The sequence below is a fragment of the Alosa alosa genome, chromosome 16 (assembly GCF_017589495.1).
Source record: "Alosa alosa isolate M-15738 ecotype Scorff River chromosome 16, AALO_Geno_1.1, whole genome shotgun sequence".
Lineage (NCBI taxonomy): Eukaryota > Metazoa > Chordata > Actinopteri > Clupeiformes > Clupeidae > Alosa > Alosa alosa.
This window is the reverse complement of record NC_063204.1, coordinates 11,252,744-11,273,118: the sequence shown is the minus strand read 5'-3', so window position 1 is coordinate 11,273,118 and position 20,375 is coordinate 11,252,744. Positions and strand designations below refer to the sequence as shown.

Here is a 20,375-nt window from a genome sequence, read left to right as displayed (position 1 = left end):
TAAGTTAATACTAATGTCCGGTGAAAATTTCATGCGAATAGCCTCACTGGAAGTATACTTGAATAAGTATACTGAAAAAAATGTTGGCGTGTTCAATACTTATTTTCCCCGCTGTAAATATATCTATTCATTCTCAGAGCAGACAGAGCAAGCCTTTTGACCCATAGGTCTTCATCTGGCTCTCAGGTGTCACCAATTTGAGAAATGTAAGTTAGAGCGGAGTATCAGATGTAGCAGGGACTGCGGGTCAGAGTAGCCGGCAATTTTCCATGTTTGAAAAACAATTAATAGGCCTAGGCTACTGATAAGAAACACATTCAGTAGCATTTTATCTGGTTATCATTGCAATCTGTTTGCCACTCCTACCTACGGTAGGCTTAACAATCGCTTCTGACATATAACCTGCCTAGGCCTGCTGCTGATTTGATAGACTTCTTGTAACCTACTAAATAGCCTACCAATGAGCAATGTGATAAAGTTACATGGTGTTTAAATAATTGTGAAATAAAATATAGCATATACATGTAAGGAGTAAAGTCAAAACAGAGATCATTATTTTTAAGGGATGATTTGGAAATATTTGAGATCACCAGGGATAAGGAGAACTGACTGAGGAAAAGGGCCAGGAAGTGGTTAGACTTCCTTTTTAAACTGTCTAACCTAGCCTACTTTATTTACCTTTTCATCTACCCCTCCCTATGTTCTCTCTCTGTTGTATGCATGCTTTGCTAATGTCTAAAATATGACACCTCCTCCCTCTCTAACAATGCAGAGTGTTGGTGAATGGCACAGTGCGGTGGAGGCCTACAACAAAATTGACTTTTTCTAATAGGACTAGAAAACTTAACATTTAGCCTGCCATAAAAAGTATGGCACCAACGGCCATCTTTCTCTTCATGAGGTGATGTCTACGGCACAATAGCGATAGTGACAGTTGGCTTGCCTGTAGTCCAAAATACCTGTCTGACAAAAGAGTGTACCTGGGCAGGTCTACCTGACTCCGGAAGTGCGCAGTTTTGAGTTCTCAGCGGTTGAAAGTGAGAAACATTTGTCTCCGGGGATTGCAACTTTTAACACTAGACTGTAGCCTACTTCTTCATACTTGGTAAGAGGTGTAAAAGTATTTAAAATTAAGTTACAATTTACGAAACCAATAACAATCATGAGTAAGATTTCAAAAATGTTCACGGGTTCGAGCTCAAAATCTAGCTCATCTAGCTCCTCGAAATCGAAGTCAAAACATCGGTCTAAGGGAGAGGCTACTCCTCAAGAAGCCATTCATAAATTACGAGAGACGGAGGCTATGCTTACTAAAAAACAAGAGTACCTGGAAAGGAAGATCGACGAGGAAATTGCTATCGCTAGGAAGAATGGCACCAGAAATAAGCGGGGTAAGTTAAATGATTGTGGTAGCTAGTGCACCTGTTACACAGCATTTCGCTTAGGCCTACAAGTCTTCTACTGTCTGGGGATACACATTTGCATGTCATCACAAGCAGTTTGTTTTTATCTAATTGATAGGCTACAGATGCGACTCTAACGTTAATCCACGCATTAGTTTTCGTGAAGAAGTTTAGGCTTGCGTAGGCCTAGTAGTTGCAGGCTAGTGGCTATGTGCGCTATTATGCGGCATCTTGGGGAATTTTGAAAGGAGTGCAGGTAGGTTATCGGGCCTGTGCGCTGCACTTTGTGCCCCAAATCAACTTCTGTTTGATATCTGATTGTGTGACCGATTGTAAATAGTTGTGGCTGAATGCATGTTGCATGATGTGGTATGTATACTAACGCTCACTCCCAGTGGGCATGGTCTGTTGTTTTTTAAGCCACTGCAATTTCCTGTCTATCTGGTTCAGTAAGAATAGCTGCAGCCATTGTAGTCCACAAAATAAAATGCCCAGCTCAGGCCAGCGTGCATCTCTGAGCAGTTTTGTTATGTAAGTCATTTTGGTGTCAATAGTAGCACAGACTGTTAAATGTGCAAATGTTCTGATATGACGACCCCAGCCTGAGCCGAGCGTCTTTGTACTACATACATACAGTAGGCATATGTTTTGCAATCAAAAGCTGCTGAGGTCTGCAAATTACATAAATCATGTAATGTATGTGACTGTGCGTGTGTTTATAAAAGTCAGGGATGTTAAACAGACATAACTCATTTAAGTGCAAGTCATTTAAGTAATGCATATTGCTTTCTGCCAATGCTTTGCCCAGCCGCTTTGCAGGCACTGAAGAGGAAGAAGCGCTATGAGCAGCAGCTCACTCAGATCGATGGCACACTCTCCACCATCGAGTTCCAGAGGGAGGCCCTGGAGAACACCAGCATCAACACAGAGGTGCTGAAGAACATGGGCTATGCAGCCACGGCCATGAAAAAAAGTCCATCAGAAAGTGTGAGTTAATCGGACACCTTAACTATAGATAATAACAAGTTTTTCCCATGATAAAAGATTTTCCCAAGCCTTCAGTTACATCAGAATGCAATAATCAATGGTGTTGGAGCATTAATATAAACAGAAAACGGTAAATAAATGTACATAGACTAATTGACAAAACAGTCTTACTCAGGTATTAAAAAGACTAGAAGAATTTAGGCCACAAGGAAGTTCTGTCAAGCTGAAAATTGAAGAACTGGCAGTTAAGCAGGTAGCTTGTTACCTCGAGGAAATCATCAATAAATCCACCCACTCTGGTTCTTCCCCTCTAAAGAGACATGGATAAGATTGACACACTGATGGATGACATTCAAGAGCAACAGGATCTGTCCAAGGAGATCAGTGATGCCATCTCACGGCCCTTTGGAGAGGAGTTTGATGAGGTATCACATTAGTAGGCCTTCGTTTTTTTTTTTGGGATAAACTTTTTCTAAAAATGTGTTAAAATGAAAAATGCTCTACATTTGTTTTCTGACTAGACTACACATGTTCACTGTACATGAACCTGAGCTGAGAGCTGTTCGCCCATTAGCCTAATAACAAACTTTTCCTTCTCTGCATTATGTAGAGTAGATACAGTACTTTTGTCTCTGTTTTTGTGTGTGTGTGTGTGTGTGTGTGTGTGTGTGTGTGTGTGTGTGTGTAACTAGGATGAGCTGTTGGCTGAGCTGGAAGAGCTAGAAATGGAGGAGAACTCCAAGAGAATGGCGAAGTTACCCAGCGCGCCTACGGTCAGGTTGCCAAGCGTGCCACAGTCCAGCCACCGCACTCGTAAGTCACACAGCCATGTTGAGTGATGTTTAGATTAGATTGGATTAGATTAGATTAGATTCAACTTTATTGATTGTCATTGTGCAGAGTACAAGTACAAAGACAACGAAATGCAGTTTGCGTCTAAACAGAAGTGCAAAAAAAGCTGAAAAGTGCAATGTGATATACAAAGAATAGACATGGTGCAATAAATGGACAATAAATATAGTGCAGTGTAGACAGTATACACATGTTTCTTGAATGGTTTCATCCACTGGTTATGGCTTTCATGGTAACGTTTTTCTTTGTCTTTGCAGCCTCAAGGAAGCGCGTGGAGGATGATGCAGATATGAAAAGGCTTGCATCTTGGGCAGTCTAAGCTGCTTTTCTCCTGCTCTGGCAACGTCTTGAGCCGTCAGTGGTCAAATATGGAAGCTAAAACAGTCTCTGAGAATGTAGAGCTTTTAAGAAAAAGTTTGAAGTTACACTAATCACATGTTTATAAAAGTGATTTTGCACTTTTAATACTTGCCAAACATTTACATTGTAATGTAAAATGAAGGATAATTGTTGTGGCAAAAACTACATTGTGCTGGAGATGCCTCATGTCCTCTCCTTACCTGTCATTGTGAATATTGGTTCTTTTACCCTTTTACCTTCTGTACCTTCTGTACTATGTTATGTCATGTATTTGGTCTGTGGGAATCAGAAAAAAACGTTCCTGTAAGATTCACTGTGGTGTCTTTGTATTAGGACAAAATGATTGAAGATTTGCTTTTTTCCACCTCTAGATATGTTAGCTCAGGTGTATAACCACCACTTGTGAACATGAGATCGGTTTCCCTTGGCCCACATTTTTATGTAAATAATCTAAATCATTGATTATTTTATTTGATGAAGTAATAAACATTTTGAAAGTATGCTATGTGATTTGGCAGTGGTCTGAAATGGACATACACAGACATCAAGATAGTCCAAATTTTGTCAATAAGAATTCTATGTACTACTTGCACTTGTTATTTTTACCAGCTGTCTACGCTAAGCAGCACTATACAGTTTTGTGGTGCTGGTCAGAGTTACAAAAATGTAAAGGAAAAGCTTTCATTGCAAAGCATCTCCTACGGTATGACCTCATGCTAGCAACCCTTGTATTAGTGCCAACTGGACTGTTGTTTTTCAAATGCCCTTTTCACTATAGCCAGTTGGTGAACACATCATTAGTGCAAGTCTAATTTAGTAAAACAAAAAAATAAGTTAACAAGATTTTATTAAACAACTCAGGCAAATGTATTAATCCACTACCACAGATAACAACCAGCATAAACAGAACAGCATTGTAATATAACCTACACTAGATGTAATTGTTCAGGGTGCCACCTTGTGGCTACACAATTTTTATAATTTGCAAGCATGGATGTTTCACAGTGACTGAACACTCACTGGTAGTTTAAAGGCTGTGCACAGACTCTATAAAGTGCAATATTCTTGAATATCTCTAGCATTGTCAGTGCAATGGCAAAACATAATATAATTTACTAACCAATTGTGCTTTAGACATGCATAATTGTTCATGTCTTAGCTGGATCTCTTTATGATGCATGTATTTATATACATGCATGTATTTATATTTAGGCAACACAATTCATAAGCAGGATAGGGAGGCCAGTGATTTATATTGGTAAAAAATTATAATCTAATTATATAATTATAAAATGTGTTATTTATAACACCTTTCACTATAATCTTTGTAACTAGATGTACCGCAGGGCGGTACAAAATATGACCGCCGCCCAGTCCGGCACATTTTTTCCACAAAAACAAGTCACACTTGGCAAAATGTGTTCATTTCCTCCTTTGTTCCTGCTTAGCTTTAGTAATTCAGCAAAGACAGGGTATCTGCTGGTCTGGCTGCTGGCTAAAAACAAAAGGTGAAAGGCATATATGATTCTAAATGTCTCACTGAATTGCATTATGCACACTCAATTCTCACTGGTATCTGCTAGAAAACAAGTACCAAAACATGATTAGTTCATAGATTTCACATGTAAAATACATTTTATATAACCCCATCTTGCCTTTGAGAAATTGTTGAATTGTGTGCATTTGTGCGTGTACGTGTTTATGTGTGTGTGTGCTTGTGGATGTGCCTGTGTGTGCATGTGGCATACGTATGATTACTGTGAATGTATGTGTGTGAATATCTGTTTATGCACATGTGTGCATATGGAATTGGTTAACATGACCCCTGGAGGCAAACATACGCAAAAAATTGGTCATCCTAGGCCCTACGGTTCTCAATATATTCACAGAAAACTCTGTTGGTGTATGGTCACTAAATGTACACATAAATTATTTTATTTTATGGCCCCCCATGAACGAAAGATGAAAACGAAAAACGATGGTTCCATGCTATCCATGTGGGGCTACATGTCCACCAAGTTTCGTGTACCCCGGGAATCCTTGACGGAAATTTGCCCGTGTGAAACAAAAATAAAAAAATCTGACTAAACCTATATGACATAATTACATAGGAATTAAGCTAATTAATAAGTATGTAAGCACACACACACACACAAAGTTGGACATCCTCACAGGTGCTTGCCTCGTATACTGTAGCTGGGAGCCATCTTCGCTGGCTGCAGCCCAAATTGAGCACGTACAGTATGCTGCTGTCTTGGTGGTTTTGTGCACGTGAACCGAAAAAACAACTCCACATTACAGTCAATATCAGCTAATCCCCTGGTCTGTGTTTTTGAAATAGGCATTTTAACATAACATGATTTGAAATGTCACTTACACATTTCCTGTTTTCCTTCATGTTCAAGGCATCAACCTCTCATAGCAAAATACCCATGGCTATTTAGCATGGCTAAATAGGCTGTTGAGCCTCATGTGCTAACGTCTCCCAGACTTAATATTACTGTGATATTTACCAATGATGAATAAAAATGAGACAATCACTGCTTTTAAACATTTTTAATGTTTATTTATTGTTTAATAATCACATCACTAGTTAACAATTAACCACAATAAACACTTCTTTCAAACAAACAAAACAATTCTGAATTAATGAAAAAAAAAAAATCAAAACAAAAAAGAAAAAAAAAAAATAACAAAAACAGACAAAAAGGTTTGCAAATGGCAATGTCTGCAAATGACAAGTCTATCTAACAGTATCCCACTGGTTTTTTTTGCATGCTCTATAGATGTGTTCTATTAGTATGCTTGCACACTAGGCGTGCGCTAACCATATAAGCTGGACTAGGGGTGACTCCGACCAGGATTCAGAACAGACAGCTAACTGTTAGTCTTACAGAGAGAGTGGTAGCAGAGGGAGTATATCTCTCCAGGCCATTAAAAGACAGGACATTCTTGCCAGCTTCAGATGAGCGCCTTGTGGCCAATGGTGGCATCATCCTTGTGTGGGTAACACAGACAATGACCTTTGACCTCTCCAATCACTTCCTGTTCCACAGGGTGTCCCGGGCACACATCAGTCAGTGCTAACCAGTCCTATTCCTGTACTTCTCTTCAACGTGTGAGTCAATCTAAGAGGATGCCATCACATCCACAGATGCCAGAAAAGGCTGGCCCAGAGCTTGTGCTTTTTCAGGGCTTTATTGTTCTTTTAAGACTAATGTTGTAGCGCAGGTGGACAGGGTAGGCATGAAGTTTTCCCTTCATAAATTAAACTTACTGAAACGCTCAAAATAAACTGGGTGGGGAACCACTCTGGAGAACTACTCCTCCACGCCTCTCCTGGCCCTCAACTATCAAACCAAAATGCAAGTAACACACTAAGATCAGAACAAACTTCAGTTTGGTGCCTTTTAAAAGTTCTGCTTTAAAAACATTCGTTTACTTAGCCCTTTTTAATTGATCACATTTGCTATAGCAATGGAAAAAAATCTCCCTAAAAATCAGAAGGGTACATAAAGTTGCAAAAAGCAATGATGTAGCTTCTCTTCAACCGTCAATGTGCTTTCACTGATAGCATATAATTGCTTTTGTTTATATTCTAACATTACATGATGCGTTGCATGGCGTGTGTATCTGATCATGAGAAAGGGTTTATAAACTGTAAAATATATATATTTATATACAAATCGAAGTGATTACAGAGGGAGAACTGCAAGCCTAAAGCGTCAGTAATGGTGGGGTTAGTGTGAGTGGTAACTGTTGTAGATACCAGAACCAGCAGGATAAACACAAGTGTGAGTAACTGTAGCCACCTGTAAAACGCGGCCGTGATCACCAGCTAGGTCACTGGGAACCGGCAGAGAGCGGTTCCCCAAGGGAACCCCTGTCTAACAGACGGCAACCTGCAGTCCACAGACACTGAGCCCCTCCCCCACCACACCGGAATCTGGTCCGACCCTGGTCATCATGTGGGTCATATCAACTACAGAAGCTGCCGGCTTCGCTTTAGATAAACTCATTCAGGCACACGACCATAGTAATTTTTTTTAGAGGAAAATACATAATTAAAATAATAAATCAACTTGGGATATTTGTTCAGCACAATGATAAATCATTATTCATACATCATTATTTCATGTATTAGTATTGCTATGTCTTGGCTACAACAGCGAACAAAGGAAAGTTCTTCAGGGAACCCTTACAAATAGAATAAATATTTCAAAGCTGTCCGAGGCCAATTCTACAGATTATCCTTGCACTAGCAATCACAAGTTTGGGGCACTGAATCACCTCCACAGACTAGAAGCAGTTCTCAAAGGATACCTTCACTCACGACTCTCTGTGACATTGCTAAGCCTTAAGGTGCTTAAAATAGAGTACTTAAAATAGCTCAGCATATCTGTAAGGTTTTTTTGTTAGGAAATCAGGCTGTGCATGTATCCTGATTCCTTCTAAAGTACATCTCGTTTTGTTCTTGTGTGTGGTTACTTCTTGATATTCAAAATCTTTGCAACTCCATTCTGTGTGTGGGTCTTGTCCTATGCCTGTCTATGAGAAAGAAAATGAAAAGGCGCACAATCCTGCAAACTTGAGTCAATCTTCAACACACTGTCCTCACCAGCCTCCTCTCAAAAGTCGAACGCTTATCAACATTCAGAAGAACCTGGAGTCTAAGCCACAGAAACGCAAGTCATTATATAAATACTGTTTATAAGCATGTACGTGTAGGCTTTTAGGGGGAAAAAACAGCACGATATTTGTCAACGCACAACAAAGGCTATTTAGAGGCAACTGTACGAAAAAAAGTGCTACTTGAGGAGTACGCTTCATCTACGAGTCCACTCATCAAGTCCTGATGAAACACCAACATGCCGTTTTCTGGCACTTGTCCAAAACCGTGCCAAACTAACACAACACGTCTCAGAAAGAGGACACCAGCCACAGGATAGCAAGCACGGCTAGTCACAAGTACACTGTTCAGAAGGATTCTCCTGAAGCACGAATATTGGTTGATTAAGTTTTGTAGTTTCAAAGGATAACATTCTGTTAGTCTACGTATCTCTCCCTTGACAGGACCCTGTGTGTTATTGTTGTGGGTCGACGTTCCTTGTAGGATTTCAGGTAAGAAATGAAAGAGAGAAGGAGGCACATACTGAACACTAGCTCTCCAACTTCCTTCACCAGACACAGACACATCCTCAGCCCCTAAGTACAACTTCCACGAGCCTTACTATTCAAACATGTCAAAGCAGAAAACAAGTCGATCTAAACCAACTGTAACACATCAACCGTTCAAAGCTAGGTAATTGTTTCAGTTAACCGTTAAAAACATGAAGGTCAACACACCTTACAACCTTACTGATTTGCGACTTGAACCTGTATCCTTCTCTTGTCGACATACTACCTCAGTCTTGGGCTTCAGAAAAGAGCAGTGCCCATTAGGCCTGCTACTACCCGGATCTAAACCAGATCAGAATGGATCTGCTGTGGTCTGAAAATGTGTGTGTGTAAGCTGCGAGGATTTGTGCATCCTTGTAGGCAAACGTCGTATTGCTTCAAGAGAATGAGGAAAACCAAGAGCTGAGAGAAAAAGACAGATAGAGAGACCGAGAGACAGGGAAAATATACAGAACTAAAACCAAAGACTAGTGAAGGAAAACCCAAAAAGCCAGAAAAATCCTCAGAAGAAACAAATCCAAAGAACAGAAATTAACGCAACAACAAAGCTCAGTGTTACAATTATCACTCAAACACACCATCACGAAACACAGAGTTTTTTTTAGAGTTTTAAAGAGCCTAACTGCTAAAAGAGACTATATATTGTGAATGTGAATGCTCTCATACTGAACAGGCAGGACACAAGGTTGCCACACAGGGGAGCCGAAGAATGTGTGAAATGAGAGGGAATCCATACATCAGCCCAGATCCTCACAATGTAAGGACGCTTAATGGCCTACAGCCAAACCAGCAACTCTATACGCCATGTGGTGTGAATAATATATGATAGTGTTAAACGAGTCAGTGTTGAACATGATACAGGATTCACAATTCACTGTTTTTTTTTTTTTTTTTTTTGTGTTTGTCTTGTTTTAAATCACTACAGCCAGAGGGATATACTGCGTTTACCAGATGCTAAACTGTAAATAAGACTGAGGTGTTCTGCGCTGTGAGTAAATATGAGTGAGATGGAGCAGAGAAGACAGTGGGAGTCAGAGGATGAAGATGGTTGAGTTCACTGTGAACACTGTGGGAAAGAGGCAGCAGAGGGAGAACACAGGACTCTGTGAATGTCACCCAGCAGGGAAATATAACAAACAAACAAACAAACAAACAAACAAGCTGTCCCCAGAACCAAGAGGTCCAGCTGCTAAACCCTCCCACCACAAAGAGCCCCAAACACAAAGTCATTTAGTTTAGAACCGGAGAGATACAGGCGAGCACAGTAGTGAAACTCCAGGAAGCCTCGAAACCCACCCCTCGCCCCCCTTCATCATAAAACCCTTGCCCGGCCCGAAGCTCAGCATATATACAGCCAAATACCAGCTTAGCCAATAAGGGTGAGTCAGGAAGGAACAGGGGGTAAGAGGACACACAGACAGCATTAGGGGAGAGCAGACCGTGAAGAGGGATCAGGTTGGGATGAAATGAGGGTGGTGGTGGGTTGGGATGGATGTCGGGTAGGTGGGAGGGGTCACGTCCTGTGGTGTTCGGCGAGGTTGCCCTCGTTGCCCCGATGCTCCTTCTGAGGGGGGGTGAGGGGGAGGGGGCAGAGGGAGCGGGACCGGGGCATGGCAGACGCCAGGGAGTCGTGGAGCGAGATGCTGCGGGGGGTTGGGTGGTGGAGGGGGGGTCTGTGGGCAGGGCTGTCACCCAGGGCTGGCCAGGATATGATGTCGGCGCCGTGGTCCGTGCGAGAGCGCGCGTTCTCACGGAAGTTGAGCTTGAAAGACTCAATCTGCATCAGAAGGTGTGAAAAATAGACAGAGACAGAGAGCGAAGAAAGAAAGAGAGAAAGAGGGGAGGGGGGAGGATAGACAAAAAGAGAGGGAGGGGGAGGTTGGCATGGAGGGGGAATTGAAATGAAAGGGGTAAAAGGACAGCAAAAAGCAGAATTAAATGCCTGTAAAATAAGAAGAGGTAACAAACGATTCGGGGGTCAGGGAAAAAAATCAATCAGATCAAACATCTAAATTCAAACTTATCAGTAGACATGCAGCACAAAAACATCAGTGAAACATAGCTAATAGGGAAAAAAACACTGTTGATGTTTACAGCAATCACCTTGTGAAACACTATAGACACTGACATTAAAGTTTTTACCAAATTAAATGTAGTCATTTAGCTGACGCTTTTATACAAAGCTACTTACAACAAACAAGGTACAATAAAGGTACAGTGCCACTAAGACATTGTTAGTGCAGCATTACGTACTACTCACATAAAATAGAAAAACTGCTGACTCAGTTGACAACTAAACTCACTTTATATTGTGTTAGCTTTTTTAGCAGCAACAAAAGAGTATATGGCTTTACTCCCCTTTTTTACCGAACCTAGTATGGCCTAATGTTAGCATCTTCTCATAAGTTAAATGAAATTATATATTAGAAGTGCTTCACAATTATTGGTTATCTATCTATTTCAGTAAAATACCTTCCCTGAGAGACCATTTCCACTAGAACCTATTTATACTTAACTTCAAGATAGTTGATTTAACCACTCAGCTTCACACATACTTCTTTTAAAAACTAACTGAGCAACTCTACACCAGTAAAATATGGTGACCTGACATGATGAACCTTTCAGGAGTTTATGGTAGTCTGTACTGACCAGGGATCAATACTAGAAAAGATCTAGGAACAGAGACATTAATCTTGTCCAGCTTAATGTCTCAATATCAATATATGTTGGTTACCCTGATTCATAATGATAAATTGAGCTCAAAACTCAGACTCTTTTGTGACTTTAACACCCCATCATGTGCTTAATGTTGCTAAATCCGCAGACTAGCCATTGACTTAATATGTCCTAACTAGCGCATATACTCCCTTGGTATATGACCTTCAAGGGTGGACATGTGTTTGTAATTCAAAGGCTACTCCATGAAGCCCAACCCTGTGGGTTAGGATGAGGAGAAGAGGGGGGGTCAGGACTTCTGTCATGTCTAAGCTCATGGATCGAAAGGGCATGGTGCACTGGCCCGCACACACACACACACACTTACTTGTTTCAGGGATGCGTGAGTCCAGGCCCTGCTGGGGGTCCCGGAGCCCCTCGCTCCCGCAGGGTGGCCCTTCCTTCATCAGCCCATTCTCCTGGGCCTGTGCTTGGGCCGGCATGGGGCTGGCCACCGGCACCTCAGCCTGGCCGCCACTAGAGGGAGCCCCTGTGCCCTCAGCTGCCTCCTGCGCCCCCTCAGCCTAGAAACACACAGCAGCCAGCCAGTCAAAACAGTGGAATGGGGATGGCATGGAGTGAGACAGGGAGTGTGTGTGTGTGTGTGTTTGTCTGTGTGTGTGTGTGTGTATGTGTATGGACTAACTAAAAAAATAAAATTATGAATGGATGTGAATGGAAATATGGTCCACCACAGATGCAGAGCCAGTGAACAGAAAAAATAATAATAAATAACAGCATGTTGTGGCCCTTTCTGTAAAAAGGTTCATTTCATTATGTTTAAGCCTACTTTATGCAGACTTTTTTTTGTAAAATTTCCAATGAAATTTTACATAAACTGTGAATAACCTTTTTGAAGCAAAGCAAAACTCAATTAAAATGTTTTAAACAGTTAAGGGTTGTGTAATTCTTGACCCATCTACCCATATCTCTAGCTCAACTGCTTGTGTTAACCATCTGAAAATAAAAAACCTACCAGCTAAAGCATGATACGAATATTACATTACAACTTTTGCTAAACTGTCTGACATAAATTTGAGTGTTTTTATACACTTTGAATATTGTACAGGGGGGAAAAAAAATGAAAAAGCACAAGGTTTGCACAGAAATTATACATTTACGTTCACTAGATAAAGGAGCTCCTGCGTTGGTGAATAGTTTCCACCATCAAACAAAATGTAGAAATGCAAAGAAAAATGGGAGCAAGAAGCAAATAAATGCTGATGAAGGCCAGGTTTTGGTAGCACTGTACTTGAACACCACCGCATAATGATTATTATTATTATGTTACTGTACTGGCATCTTTTGGTATGGATATGTTCATCTAAAGATGAGGGGTTCAAGTAAAGTACTCCCAATATGTCCACCATTCACAAGCGTAAGCAGCTGAGCACTCTAATGGATCACAAACTGCTGAGGTGCACTGAGGGAGTGATACTTAATGATGTTTGTCTGTGTTTAGAAGCCTGTACACCACACAGGGGTGGTTTCTCTAACAAGGACAAAAGCAGCCCACGACTGCTCATAATCTTTAATATACACAGTAAACTGCATCTGTGAAAGATAATCCTTTGTCTTCATTTTTTATAATTTATTCTATATTCTTTAAACTGTTAAAACTGTGAGTACATAAAAGTAGACCTACATGGGTCTATATGGGTCTTGCCAAATCTCAGAAAGGTCTTTATTGTGAGGCCTCTCTCCAGTATTTTAGCTTGAGAAGCCTATCAAAGACCAAAGCTGTCTAAAATGGACGGTTTGCTTACAAAAGTCCAAATGTACAGCTAAGCCTGAGTTGGTAGATACACAAATAGCTTGTTTGCCTCCCTATGTGTAGGCCTACATAAGATGTGTGTGTTTGCACATTTTCATGAAGCAGCCATGGAGACAGTGGTCTTGGGACAGATGAGCTCTCATAGGCTGAGGGGTCAGGTGACATCACAATAGGCAGCCCATCCACTCTAGACTGTTTACAGCTGAGGCAGAGACGATTGGCCCGGAACCCCCATAGAGATTTAGAATTCCATAATACATTACCAATGATTAAACACATTTGTTTCAAACATTGGTCTCAACTAAAACTACTGGGGACCACAGTAGTGTTGATTCTCCAAATCACCATAACATTTGGTTGCACATGCCAGTTGACAGACAGGGTAATTTCTCACACTTTTTCATACAGAGACAAACAAGGTTGCTGTGGGACCTCAAAATGACACATCAAAGAGACAGAATGCTTTGAACATGTTGAGAGTTATGAAAATAGTGAAGAAACAAACCATGTAACTATGGAAATAATTCTACATCTTTAATGAAAAAAAAAAAAAAAAAAAACTTGAAAATGTTATACATGCTATTCATGTTATAATTTACATCAATCTTCATCAAGGGCTTTTGTTACTAATTCATAAGATCCATTTTTCAAAAAAAAAAAAGAAAAAAAATCTCATACCAGAAGACTGACTGCATTTTGTACTGCATACATAATGTATGTATATGACAAACTGAAGACCTTAGAAAAGAACTAACATGTTGCTACTCCCCAGAGTAGATGCACAGAGGGGTCTGTAGGGGTACGCCGCTGTTTCGACGCAGAAGCATAAATCAGCCTTAAACTAATACTGGTGAACAGCGGTCATTGGATTGCCCTCTTGTGGTGGGCACAGGTACACTGCAAAATATGAAATCTAACCAAGTGTTATTAATCTTGTAATAAGATCAAAAAATCTATTTGGTATTGTTTTTAGTATGAAAAGACTTACCTACTGCTCTCCCGTAAGATCATTTTGACTTAATTTTAGAAGACTTTGACTTATTTTAAGGATCAAGACAAATTTACTTAACGCACTGGCAGACAAATTTGCTTGTTTTTAGGACAAATTTGCTTAACGCACTGGCAGAAAAATTTGCTTGTTTTCAGGATGAGATGTCTTAAAATAAGTCAAACTTTTCCTAAATTAAGTCAAATGATTTCACGAGAAAGCGCTAGGTAAGTCTCTTTATACTGAAAACAAAACAAACTAGTTATTTTTATCTTGATATAAGACTAATAATCTTGGTTAGATTTTATTAGATAAGCAGTTTTTTGCACTATAGTGCAAAACTAAAGACTCAAAACGTACCATAAGTACTTACCATTATTATTATTATTATTACCACACAAGAGCTCCCTAAAGGAACCATTACAGCACCGAGTATTTCAGAGACGTTATTTTTTTAACAGTGGTGGGGGCGGGAGGTGAAGCATGAAACAATCTGAACTGGTGGGCATTTCAAGTACACGGTTTAGTTGCAAACCCTGGGTAGCCCATGGTACCCATAGTACTGTAGGTGGTGTATCTCTTTTGGCTTTGTTTTACTGGGTGAATGAAGCCATAGGACTATTAGGAAGTTAGCCACTACTGTACCTCTGGATTAATTCATCCAGGTTTGTCACTTAATAACATATGCACTTCAACCTCCACCACCAACCCTGAGCGAGGGATCAGTGGTGGGGAGAGTACTAAACATCTATACTACATCTATTTGTAAAAGTACAAATACTCTCTTAAAAATTGACTCAAATAAAAGTGAACATTCATTCATGAGAAACTTACTCAAGTAAAAGTAGCTAAATAGCCAATAAATGCAAAAACAGCACTTGTTACTTGTTATACTTTTTTTTAATTTTGTAAGGCAGGTGCAGTGGGCCAATCAAACATAAGAATTGCTTACAGACCTATTAGGCCTTGGGTTGCCTAGGTCTACTCCCATTATCTACCCCTCACTCCAAGTATACCCTTCTCTCTTCATTTTCCTATCTCAGAGTGGACAAATGAAATAGCCTTCATTTCAAATGACCTACCTGTAACAATGTTTTTCAAATAGTTTACAAATGCTGATCTGAGAGCAGTTATCAACAAGGTTTTCTTATTAGTAGCCTAGATTCTGCATATGCTGACAATGTGTCTCCACTCTGACCAACAAGCTGCTTGTTTGAAAACAGCACTTAAATGCAATGTGTTTGTAATAGGCTTGTTTTTGTGAGGATGCCTGTGAGCTCTGTTATGTAGCTAGCTAGTATCTGCTTAGAGGTGCTTCTGGCACTCTTTCCCTGGTGATTTAGAGCAGATTTGTGGTAACGAAGGTATATGGAAAATGTAGTTGAGTAAAAAGTACTAGAGCAAGACTAGGAGTGCAGTTTTAAAAAATGAATTTGAAGAGTACTCATTCCTTAAAACAATTACACATTTTTACTCATGTGTGTTACAAGTAGTTGCGTTACTACCCACCCCTGTGAGACCTTACTACAAAGCAAGGTTTACCCAGGTAATTTCAGGAGTAACCGCTGATCCCCAAACAGCTTGCCAATTTAGAAACAATAGCTGATCATTACAGTGTTCAAGTAATTAATCAAGTAGTTTAGGGCAAACCTGGGTAAGTAAACTCAGCAAGAGGTAAACCTTCTAAAATAAGGGCCTTTTGGCTTTGTGTTGTTGGATGAACGAAGCCATAAAGCTCTTCTATTAGAAAATTTACCACATCCTCTGGGTTAATTTACCTAGGTTTATCGCAAAACTTAAGATTGAAATACCCGCCCAGCGTCTTCTGTTGCTGTTGTCTCACCTTAATGTTACCACCACCAGGTTCATGCTTGACGTTCTCCATGGAGCCCACTTTTGGCTGGCCCTTGACGGCCACCTTGTGAGACTCAATCTTCACTTCTCCGCCGCCTAAAAGACAAGGGTGGTCACTTCCTGCTCGCAATGAGAGCAAAACTACACACAACCAGTGATAGGAACATGCACTATTCAAAGCAAACAAACCAACAAAACCAATGTCATATAAATCAGTGGAGAAGAAAATACAGCACATCACACACACACGCACGTGTAGGCACGCACACACACGCACACATACTCACACATACGTGTCAGTGCCTACGCACACACACACACACACACACACACACACACACACACACACACACACACACACGCACATACACACACAAACGCACATACTGTACACACACACACACACACACACACACACAGCTTCTCACCTGGCTTGTGCTTAATGTTGTCTTTGGAACCACATTTTGAGGTCACCTTACTAACATCCATCTTCTTACTGAGGATCTGGACCTGCAAATGTATGCAAACACATATAATGCTGAACACAGTCCTGCTCATGGAAGAACAGCCATGGACATGCAGAGGTGGCCTTCATGAATCCTACTGAATGGTGAAACTAATACACTCACACACACACGCACGCACACACACACACACGCACACACAAATGTATAGTTCATGCATGCTATTGAAAGCTGAGAAAATTCCAGATTCATTACACAGAGTTCAGGAGAGAATGAGAGAGGGCACTTTGTTCTTAGCACTGGTTGAGCGTGAAGTGTAATACGACAGATCAACAGGGGTGGTCAAAGACAGAGTTGGAAGGATTTGTTGAACTCTTGTTAGAGATGTTTACGCAAAGTGAAGAATCAAACCAAGAATCATTTGAAGCATTTTCATCCGCTGTTCGCCTCCCTTCCAGTTAAAGCAACACTCCAGTAACTCGCAACTGAGAGCAACCACAACAGTTCTTAAATTCATTGGCCAGGATACCCACTGTAGTCTTTTGAACTGACAGAGGGCGGACAGTGCGTCTAAACCACATCTCCTCTGCAAATGGGAATTGATGGGAGGCTTAAAATGATGCGACGCGGAAGCTTAGAATCCAGGTAGTCTCCATGGCGATGGCTCAATGGGCAGCATGCATTCTGGGTAGTTGCGGCTCAGTACTTACGTTCCCTCCCCCAGGAACATGCTTGATATTGTCCTTGGAGCCCAAGCGGGAGGTGACGTGGCTGTAGTCCACCTTTTTGGAGACTATCTGAACCTACAACACAGCACCATGGCAACGGGGGGGAAAGGGGCAGCAGGAAGAGGGGGTGGGGTGGGGGGTAGGGTCAAGGGTCACCAGGTTAAGGGAGGGATGGGGGGTGTGAGAGAGGTGAGACAGAGAGCAGAAGCATCTACAGGCTTTACTTTCCTAAGCCAATCAAACAAGTGCACACTCAAGCCATTCAACCAACATGTAACAGAAACCAACACTATTAATACAATGACTTATTAGTTGTATTTTGCCTTAGAAACCCCAACCACCAACTCTATCAGACTAAAAGGGAAACACAGATTCAGGTTAACCTTATTAGTTTAACAAATGAATGTTGTTGAATGAATTTGTCCATAATTATCACATTGAAGTAAATTGAAGTATATGCATATGAATAACTAATATTTTAAGCATTTCTTTTCATACTGTCAATACTGTGTACAGTACATTTGATATTTTTTATTCTTTTTTCATATGGACAAACTCACAACATTACCTTCAAAGTGCCTTTACTCTAAGAATAATGTAAAGTTCATTGTTACTACTTAACCCTAAAGAAGCACACTGGTTACCATCTATTAAACAGATACACCAATTAGTCATTAGTTATCACATGTTTACAGGGTTAAAGTAAGGTTAACCAAGAAGCTATCAACACACTCACATACACACCCACACACACTCAAACAAACACGTGCATAGACATAAAGCAGTGTTAGCCTAAAGGCTGAGAAGCTAGGAGACAGCCATCAGTCATGATGTGGTTATTTTGTGGTCAGGAAAGTAATTGAGTGACTGTGAGCAGGAGCTGTCAGTTGGCAGACGGCCAAACTGAGAGCTCAGTAAGAACAAATCCCTCTTGTGGCCATGGGCTGCATTGCAGGATCCCAGCATCTCACCTACTGATGGGCATTACAAGTAATACAGCAGAGAACCCTTTGAGTCTCATTCAAGACGGGTGAAGAAAACTTCACATTTTACAAATGACAAACAAGCCAGAAAATACCATTAAGGTTACTGAGATCCAGCCTTTTTTTCCCGGTTGTCTATTAAGCATTCAATTTCAATATTAGGACCAATATAATATACTGCTCAAAACAATTAAGGGAACACTTCAATCATACACTGGATCGGTACTCTGACACTGTTTGGTTCTGAGCAAAACTTTTGAGGCGAGTGTTTTATTTGCAAGAACTGTCATACATTCTGTGAATGTAGTTTGAGAATGGAGAAAAGGGTGGAAGGTTTTAAAAAAATGTGTTTTTAACAATTGTGGAAAACTGTAAGTGTTCCCTTAATTTTTTTGAACAGTGTACATTAATACGCCACAATATGCTTTACTGATGGCTGTTCTGTTTTTATCAATTTGCCCAGACTACAGCTGACCCAGGGCCAGTTCTGGGCTTGAGCCATGACCAAAACCAGAACTGGGTCTAGGCTGCTCCAATATCAGTTGATAACCAGGTCGGCGTCTACATCTAAAAGGCTTGGAGATTAGCGCTGTAAGCTATGCAGGCTGCTCTTCTGTCCATTCTAAAGTTGGTCGCCATGCCTTTCAGTAAGGACAGCAAACAAACATGATTGGCCAGGGGGAAACAACCCCCTAAAAACAAGCAGAGAAGCTTTAAGAGATATGTTCTTCACATTAAGAAATATGTGAGGTCATTTATACGACATTTCCGTTGGCGTCAGCGCGGGTCAAACAATCGGAAGGAAGTTGCTCATCATGCTAGAGACAGCTGCACTGGTGTCATGCGTCAGAACACAGGAGGATGCAGTCAGGAGTTCTCAAGTCTATCTTCACACTGTCTATTCGTCCATAGGTCTTCTGTATATGTAGGTGTGTGTGTGTGTGTGTGTGTGTGTGTGCGTGTGTGTGTGTGTGTCTCTCTCTCTCTCTCTTTCTCTCTGTGAGAGAGTTGCTTGTCTGTGTTATGAGTACATGTCTGTGTCCGTGTGTATAAGTGTGTATGTGTCTATGTGTGTGTTTGTGTGTGTTTATGTGTGTGTGTGTGTGTGTGTCTCTCTCTCTGTGTGTGTGTGTGTGTGTGTGTGTGTGTATGCGGAGGATGTGCATTGAAGAATCTTAAACCATGGACAGATAGTGAACTAGAAGAATGAGGAAATGATGCTCTGGGGGAAATAGGAAATCAGGAAGTAGAGGTGAAGTAAAGAGAACTCTGTCAACAATAATAATAACAACGGACTACAGAGAGGAAGAGTGGAAGAAATAGAGACAGATAGATGGAATGGATGAGTGCAAAGACTTGAAAGACTGAAAGAGGAGGAGCGACAGGACCAAAGAAAGAGAGGGAGAGGGAGAGATGGAGTGAGAGCTGAAGAAGGTAAGGGAGAGAGAGAGAGTAAGAGAGAGTAAGGGAGAGAGAGAGAGTGAGAGATGGAGTGAGAGCTGAAGAAGGTAAGGGAGAGAGAGAGAGGAAGAGAGAGTAAGGAGAGAGAGAGAGGAGTGAGAGATGGGTGAGGCTGAAGAAGGTAAGGAGAGAGAGAGTAAGAGAGTAAGGGAGAGAGAGAGAGAGTAAGAGAGAGTAAGGGAGAGAGAGAGAGTGAGAGATGGAGTGAGAGCTGAAGAAGGTAAGGGAGAGAGAGAGAGTAAGAGAGAGTAAGGGAGAGAGAGAGAGTGAGAGATGGAGTGAGAGCTGAAGAAGGTAAGGGAGAGAGAGAGAGTAAGAGAGAGTAAGGGAGAGAGAGAGAGTAAGGAGAGAGAGAGTAAGAGAGAGTAAGGAGAGAGAGAGAGAGAGAGAGAGATGGAGTGAGAGCTGAAGAAGGTAAGGAGAGAGAGAGAGAGAGAGAGAGTGAGAGATGGAGTGAGAGCTGAAGAAGGTAAGGGAGAGAGAGAGAGTAAGAGAGAGTAAGGGAGAGAGAGAGAGAGAGAGGAGAGATGGAGTGAGAGCTGAAGAAGGTAAGGGAGAGAGAGAGAGTAAGAGAGAGTAAGGGAGAGAGAGAGAGTGAGAGATGGAGTGAGAGCTGAAGAAGGTAAGG

General features: G+C 41.1%; 2 protein-coding genes across 9 annotated transcripts in view; one reads left to right on the top strand and one right to left on the bottom strand.

Annotated features, from left to right (window-relative positions):
* Nucleotides 1-825: 825 nt before the first annotated feature.
* Nucleotides 826-4,102, top strand: chmp4c (charged multivesicular body protein 4C). Its single transcript, XM_048266484.1, is given in 6 exon segments — nt 826-1,391; nt 2,212-2,369; nt 2,371-2,390; nt 2,707-2,815; nt 3,083-3,203; nt 3,500-4,102. Coding segments are annotated over 6 exon segments (699 nt in total). The 5' UTR covers nt 826-1,162; the 3' UTR covers nt 3,562-4,102.
* Nucleotides 4,103-6,143: 2,041 nt separating this feature from the next.
* The window catches only part of LOC125309986 (microtubule-associated protein 4), a 106,834-nt gene continuing 92,602 nt past the window's right edge, over nt 6,144-20,375 (bottom strand). For 6 of the 8 annotated variants that reach the window (XM_048267132.1, XM_048267134.1, XM_048267135.1 and 3 more), the window contains 5 exons: nt 17,286-17,378; nt 16,540-16,621; nt 16,101-16,207; nt 11,824-12,019; nt 6,144-10,563 (listed from right to left, as the gene is read on the bottom strand). In XM_048267132.1, the coding sequence (XP_048123089.1) occupies nt 10,553-10,563; nt 11,824-12,019; nt 16,101-16,207; nt 16,540-16,621; nt 17,286-17,378 (489 nt within the window). In that variant the 3' untranslated portion in view covers nt 6,144-10,552. Of the gene's footprint in view, nt 10,564-10,594; nt 10,723-11,823; nt 12,020-16,100; nt 16,208-16,539; nt 16,622-17,285; nt 17,379-20,375 lie in introns of those variants that run through there. The other 2 variants (XM_048267130.1, XM_048267129.1) reach the window with 2 other exon arrangements.